The sequence below is a fragment of the Halichoerus grypus genome, chromosome 11 (assembly GCF_964656455.1).
Source record: "Halichoerus grypus chromosome 11, mHalGry1.hap1.1, whole genome shotgun sequence".
NCBI lineage: Eukaryota > Metazoa > Chordata > Mammalia > Carnivora > Phocidae > Halichoerus > Halichoerus grypus.
The window spans coordinates 13,879,763-13,887,640 of record NC_135722.1 but is presented as its reverse complement, the minus strand read 5'-3'; the positions used below and the strand labels follow the sequence as shown (position 1 = coordinate 13,887,640).

Here is a 7,878-nt window from a genome sequence, read left to right as displayed (position 1 = left end):
AATGAAGGACTCAGAACATAATGAAGTATGTACATGAAATTATTCTCCATACAGGGAATCCAATGTGTAACTATGCTTTTTGAAGACAGACCAATATAACTGACAGCATAACCACATAAACTTTCTTAACAATTCACAACTTTCTCTCCCACAAAGTTGACCTTTTTAAAAAGATTTTTTAAATTTATTTGAGAGGGAGAGAGAGAGAGAGAGAGAGAGAGAGAACGACAACGAGTGCACGAGCAGGGGGAAGGGGCAGAGGCAAAGGGAGAATCAAACCCCCTCCCCTCTGAGCCAGGAGCCCTATGCAGGACTTGATCCCAGGACCCTGGGATCATGAACTGAGCCAAAGGCAGACACCTAACTGACCGAGCCACCCAGGTGCCCAGTTGACCTTTTCCTTTTTTTTTGTTTTAACCTCAAAATGCTGGTTATCATTCGTTTGTTATTGTGACAAATTCTGCCATCAATGAAGATTTTGGGTCTCTTTGTTCACAGCCAATATTCAGACTTGTTTAGATTACAGGACCTTTGTACTCATTTTGAAAATCCCAGCAATTTAAGAGGTAACCTTTTTCTGAAAGACTGAAATGAATACAACCTTCTGTGAGCATGGAAAGCGTTGTTCACATAGAAAAAGTTCAAGGTCCAGTGATGGTGCATGTGTTTTCTTGGTCTGTGTGCACAGAGATGGCATCAGTGCACAAAAGAGAAGGGAGAAGGGACTGCAACCCTGGATTGAACGGTGTTTCAGCATGCAGGTAACTCAGGAAGTGTAATCAGATGTAAGATTCCAAAGTAAGCTTTACATTTTACATGTTGGTGGTGCTGGAATTCAGTCTTTTAAAAGTTCTCCTGTGTGAATCTGATAATCAGCTATATTAGGGATTCTTTATGGTTACTGGAATATATGGAAATTAGCTCAGTTCTGTAATACTCTTTTTGGCTATTTTCATATATAAAGATACAGAATAAATATACTTTCTCTAACATCAATGTTTTTAGAAACTAGTTTCAGGTTTAAGGATATTTTGATGGGCAAGATACTTCTAACTCTACAGATGGTTTCAGTTGACATGTTCTCTGAACATTGTTTGCTGATCTGTGAAAGTTTAGAGGATGGTGTAGCATCCACAGACTTGAATGAATGATTTTGAAGAATCCAAGGTCACACTTTCATAAGCAATCTGTTAATTCGGTTCCTATGTTTCTGTTCCCAGGTGAGTTTCAGTATCATAGCATATGTGTATTGGCCATTTTTTAATTGCTTGTTTATATGATTTACTCACATTGCCATTGGTTCATTTATCTTTTATTTAATTGCTTAGAGCTCTGTGTCTATTTTGATATTAACTCTGTGTATGTCCTCTGAAATGCAACTCTTTTCCCCCATCTACTTTTATCTATTGACGTTATGATATATTTTTTAAATCCTTAAGATGTTTTGAAATTGTGAAATATATCAATTTGGGATTTCACTTATTAGTTAAGAGGATTCTATTCTAGAAGTTAGAAAGTCATCTCTTTTATTAACTGGGAAGTAGATATAAATCTTGTTTTAGGTTTCCATTAACCATAATCCATTTAAAAAATTTTGTATGAGGAATTCGCCATATGTATAATTTTACTAGCTTCCATATGGAAAATTGGTTGTAGCAACCCACTTACTTAATAATGTTTCCTTTTCACACATGTCTCAATGACTTGTCTCTCCATTAGTCTGCAAGATTGCTGAGGTTAGGGAGCATGTTTTAATCAGCCTGTATTCTTGTAATTTCTAAAAGTACCGGAACATAAGAAACTATAATGCCTATTAGGTAAATGAATAAACAGATTGTTTTAGATTTCAGGAAGACACCAGTAATCATTATATTTATAGCTAATTTTGTCTTGAACTGTGAAATAAGGACATGCAAAAGAACATATGGAACACAGAAACAATGTGACTGAGTTTGTCCTCTTGGGGCTCACCCAGAGCCTCCAAGGTCAGAAAATATTATTTGTTGTGTTCTTGATCATCTACATCGTGACAATGGTGGGCAACTTACTCATTGTGGTGACTGTGGTGGTCAGCCCAACCCTGGATGCCCCTATGTACTTCTTTCTTGGTTACTTATCATTTATGGATGCTGTTTATTCTACTACAGTTACTCCAAATATGATTATAGACTTACTCTATGAGAAGAAAACCATTTCCTTCCAAGCTTGCATGTCCCAGCTCTTTATAGGGCACTTATTTGGTGGTGCTGAGATTTTACTCCTGGTGGTCATGGCTTATGACCGCTACGTGGCCATCTGCAAACCCTTGCATTATTTGACAATCATGAATCAACGGCTGTGTGTTCTCTTGCTGCTGTCGGCCTGGTTTGGAGGTTTTTTGCATGCTGTAGTTCAACTTCTCTTTGTTTACAACCTTCCCTTCTGTGGTCCCAATGTCATCGACCACTTCATCTGTGACATGTACCCATTATTAAAACTTGCCTGCACTGACACCTATGTTATTGGCCTCACTGTGGTTGCCAATGATGGGGCAATCTGTGTGGTCATCTTTACAGTCTTACTCATTTCCTATGGGGTCATTCTGCACTCCCTGAAGACCCATAGTCAGGAAGGGAGGCGCAAAGCCTTATCCACCTGTGGGTCCCACATTACAGTGGTGGTCCTCTTCTTTGTCCCCTGCATTTTTATGTATGTGAGACCTCCTTCTACCTTACCCATTGATAAATCCTTGACTGTGTTTTATACAGTTATCACCCCTATGTTAAACCCTCTAATCTATACACTGAAAAATGGAGAGATGAAAAATGCCATGAAAAAGCTGTGGACCAGAAGAAGAAAATGAGGCCAAAGAGAAATGTGTTACCTTTTTTCAATGAAGAGTTGCTCCATCCAGGAAAGGATTATGTATTTGTAATGAATTTCACCTCAGGTTTAATGAACTTGTGTATGAAGAAAGCATTTAAGATGTAAATACTCCTAATGATCACAAAAGATTTCTAAGATTTTCATAAATTTTTAGGAAAATAGATGGTTAGCTTTTGGGCATAAAATGTCTTTGTTGAAACTATAGGCTTATGTTTTATGTGATGAGTTATGCTATAGTCAATATTGGACCTTTATTTCATTAGTGGACAATTTTCACATGCTTTTCGTTATATAATTGTTCTTTTTCAGAATTAATAGTGCTCATTACATATTTCAGAGAGAGAAGTTAAGAAATGGGACATAAACAGTTGGTTCACTCCTCCCATACAAAGTCAACTCATTTGATACTTGAAGTATATATCTTATTTTTGTATCTGCAAGATATTTAAGTATATCATTTTATTCACAGTGCTAAGCACAAAGGATTGAAAAGGAATGCTGCTTCCATATTATAATATTAATCATAAAGAAGTTAAGTGAAGAAAAAAATCTGAACAAAAGATGTAGATTTAATAAGTAAGATTTACTTATTTTTCTGAGTGGGGAATCCTATTATCTCCTCACATGGAGCAGCTTTTTTTGGTGTTATATTTTCATTGAGATTATCCATTAGTCTTCCCTGATAGTTTAGAATATCTGATAATATCTCGGCCATTTTTCAGTATCCCCATCTCTACTTTTGCTTACAGTGTTTCATAGCCTTCTTTAGGGACCTAGGCCCTTCCTTTCATATGTGGAATTACTATAATGCCTAATTCATGAGCTTCAAGTATGCAATACAGAACCTGACACCAGATATTTTGGGTGATATCATTGTTAAGAAAGATGTTGACATTATGGCATGTCATTCTTACCTCTGCTGTTAATGGAATGTAGATTATTAGGCAATAAAGAGGCCATAATATGGAGACCTTTTTCATAAGCCTCCTCTCTCTGAATGAGGTTTGAAAGAAAATATTATCTGCCTCTAATAGTGTAGAAAGCATGTAGTCAAAGAAACTCATGGTTCTGCCTCCCTTATTTAGTCTGGATTCATAAGGTGCCCTGGCTATGGGGAATGGAACCTTTTCACTGATAAGTCACAGTGTAAGAGAAACTTTACATCCCAATTTTTATCCCAATTATTATTACATGGAATTTTCTTACGTCATCTCAAAGTCTTCCCAAACACAACACTATTCATTAAATAATAGTAAACAGAAGTTAAATAATTAAGTCATCTACTTTTGGATGTTGCTATAGACTGAATATTTGTGTTCCTCCCAAAATTCATTAAATCCTATATAATACATGGTATTTGGAGGTAAGGTGTTTGGGAGGTGATTAGGTCATGAAGGTAGAGCTCTCATGAATGGGACTAGTGTGTCTTTAAAAAGAGACACCACAGACCTCACTTGCCTTTTCTGCCATGTGAGGACACAGCAAAAAACAGTTATCTATGAACTAAGAAGCAGGCTCTCATTGGACGTGGAATCTACAAGTGTCTTGATCTTGGACTACCCAGACCCCAGAACTGTGAGAAATTGACTTTTGTTGAAGCCAATCAGCCCAAATGGACTTAGACATTTACTTAATTTCCAAATTTGTGTAGTTATTTCAAGTGATTAGATAAAAATCTTGGTTAATTATCTATGTTAATTATTCTGTACGTTCCCTTAAGCCAGGGAAAGTTACTTGTCTTTGTACTCTGTATTTGCACAATGTCTGAGGTAGAATCCACTCCATGAACTATCTCAGGTACTTGCATTCTTGAATTCTTGATCTATTGGAGAGGTTTTTTTTTTTTTTTTTTAAAGATTTTATTTATTTATTTGAGAGAAAGAGCAGGAGCAGAGGGCGGGGCGGAGGCAGAGGGCAGAAGGAGAGGGAGAAGCAGACTCCCCGCTGAGCAGGGAGCCGGATGCAGGGCTCGATCCCAGGACCCTGAGATCATGACCTGAGCCGAAGGCAGACGCTTCACCCACTGAGACACCCAGGTGCCCCTCTATTGGAGAGTTTTTACTGATGAATTTTGATGAACTCTTTCTACATTAAATATGTATATTTGCTACAATAGTCTTCTTTTATATTTGCTCAAAATATTTATTTTATTCATGTTGTAATTATAGGTGTTTTTCTATAATGATGTTCTCATATCCTTTTACTTTTGATTTCTTCTATCACATCACTCTTGGAAAATTTCATTTACTTTCATTTGGTGAATTTATAAATTTAACATCTTTTTAAAAAATAAAAATAACTCTCAAAAAGTTTTCTTTTTAAATGGTCTAGGATTTATTTTTGTTTGTGATGAGGACATACCTAAGCCTGTTTTCCTCTAATAGGAAAAATAATCTGCCAAGGTTATTATTAATGTTAGTAATAATTTAAAATTTTCTATTTAATATGTCAAATTTTATACAATTAGTATGTTTGGTTTGGGGCCCATTTCCCCTCCTCCTCTGTTGTTCCCTTTACCTCCTCCTCCCCCTGATCCTCCTTTTCCTTTGGTGTATTTCCCTACCACTAACATTCTATGTCAGTAGTCAAGGATTTTAACGTGTATTAAACCTTGTAGGAATAATCTCCCTTAATTACTCAGCCTATTCAAGTCTCTTGCAATTTCTAAATACTTATTTTTCCTGATAAACTTTGGGATTATTTTGTGAAGTTTGAAACCTTCCCATAAAACTATATTTAGAATTTCATGACCCTCCACATTGATTTTGAGGAAAATGGCATGTTTTCATATCTTGTTTTCCCATCCAGAATGAGACATATATTGCGAAGGCTTGATCAATGTCTCAATAAAATTTTGTAATCATTTCCATAGAGTACATAAATCTTGCCTTTTGGTTTTCTTAATTAAAAAGCAGCTTGTCTTATTTACATTTGATTCACATTTTCTTTTTTTTTAATTTAAATTCAATTAGTCAACATATAGTACATCATTAGTTTCAGATGTATTTATCAGTTGCGTATAACATTCGGTGCTCATCACATCACATGCCTTCCTTAATGCCCATCACCCAGTTACCGCATTCCTCCACCCCCCTCCCCTTCCATAACCCTCAGTTTGTTCACATTTTCAATGAGCTGATCAGAAAGGGCTCTGTGTCTTTTGCTGGCATGAATTACAGCACAATCCTGAAAGGCATGGGTGTATGTTTGTATACAACTGTTCATAGGCCTACATTAGACGATACACAAGTAGGTATCCAACCACAGAGATCTGTATCTGACCTCCTAGCTCTGTATAACCACATGTAGGTACATATTCAATGATCTGTAGGTCTGTATCCAACTTCATATGTGTGTCTATATGTGGACACACAGAGATCTGTATCTGACAACACAAGGGTGAGTATCTGACTGCCCATATGAATGCATGTGTATATATAAGTATTTGGTATCATCACACACAAGCCTGTGTCTGTCTACACACAGGGCTATATATTGCCATACACAAGTCTTTATCTGACTGCATATAAATTTGTTGAGGACTTGACTGAACAATTCTTCTGTCCCATGTGGCATGGACTGAGGTTCCTCTCTGGTATTCAGCTGATTAGGGGCTATTAGGGATTGTTTAAGATGACTTTACTCATGTGAGCTGTGCCTTGGCAGGGATGGCTAGAAGACTGGGATCTTCTGGCTCCTTCTCCTTCTCCATGTAGCCTGTCTCTCCAGTGAGTATGTCAGACTTGTAAAATGGCAGTTCAGGGCTCCCAGAGGGAGGACACAGAAGAGATTAGGCCAGTTAAGATCTCATCCCATCCTGTCATGAGCTTGAAGTTCAGGATCTCAAGGTCTAAATCCAGACTGCTTCTGCACCAAATGAAAAGGCAATCTATGGGATTAGAGAAAATATTTGCAAGTCATATACCTCATAAGAGGTTAATATCCAAAATGTGTGAGGAATTTATACAACTAAATAGCAAATGCAAATCAAAACAAAAAATGATTAAAAAATGAGCAATGGGCCTGAATAGACATTTGAAGAAGACATGCATATGGCCAAGAGGAACATGGAAAGGTGCTCAACATTACTAATCATAAGGGAAATGCGAATCAAAACCACAATGAGTTATCACCTTACATCAGTCAGAATGGCTAAAATTAAGAAGGCAGGGGACAAATGTTGGCAAGAATGTGGATAAAGGGGAACCCTCTTACACTGTTGGTGGGAATGCAAACTGGTACAGCCACTCTGGAAAACAGTATAGAGGTTCCTCAAGAAGTTGAAAATAGAGCTACCCTATGACCCAGCAATTGCACTACTGGGTATTTACCCCAAGATACAGACGTAGTGAAAAGAGGGGCACATGCCCCCCAATGTTCATAGCAGCAATGTCCACAAAGCTAAACTGTGGATGGAGCCAAGATTTCCATTGACAGATGAATGGATAAAGAAGATGTGGTTCATAAACACAATGGAATATTCCTCAGCCTCCAGAAAGGATGAATACCTACCACTTACATTGACATGGATGGAACTGGAGGGTATTATGCTAAGTGAAATAAGTCAATCAGAAAAAGACAATTATCATATGGTTTCATTCATATGTGGAATATAAGGAATAGTGCAGAGGATCATAGGGAAAGGGAGGGAAAACTGAATGGTAAGAAATCAGAGAGGGAGACAAACCATGAGAGACTCTTGACCCTGGGAAAGAAACTGAGGTTTGGGGAAATGGAGGTGGGTGTGGTGATGGGGTTGCTGGGTGATAGGCATTAAGGAGGGCATGTGATGTGATGAGAACTGGGTGTTATATGCAACTAATGAATCATTGAACATTACATCTGAAACTAATGATGTACTGTATGTTGACTAATTGAATTTAAATGAAAAAAGATAAAAAGCTTCTGCACAGTGAAGGAAACAATCAACAAAACTAAAAGGCAGCCTACTGAATGGAAGATATTTGCAAATGGCATATCTGATAATAAAAGGTTAGTATCCAAAAACTATAA

At 37.2% G+C, this 7,878-nt stretch overlaps 1 protein-coding gene across 1 annotated transcript; it reads left to right on the top strand.

The window, feature by feature from the left end:
• Positions 1 to 1,918: 1,918 nt before the first annotated feature.
• LOC118523759 (olfactory receptor 4A15-like) lies at positions 1,919 to 2,842 on the top strand. Its single transcript, XM_036073546.2, has one exon. It carries the CDS (start codon positions 1,925 to 1,927, stop codon positions 2,840 to 2,842), a length of 918 nt encoding a protein of 305 aa, XP_035929439.1. The 5' UTR covers positions 1,919 to 1,924.
• The last annotated feature ends 5,036 nt before the right edge of the window (positions 2,843 to 7,878 follow it).

What these genes read in the sequence shown, in the direction of transcription:
- LOC118523759 (XM_036073546.2), top strand. Translation starts at nt 1,925, where the DNA reads ATGGAACACAGAAACAATGTGACTGAGTTTGTCCTCTTGGGGCTCACC.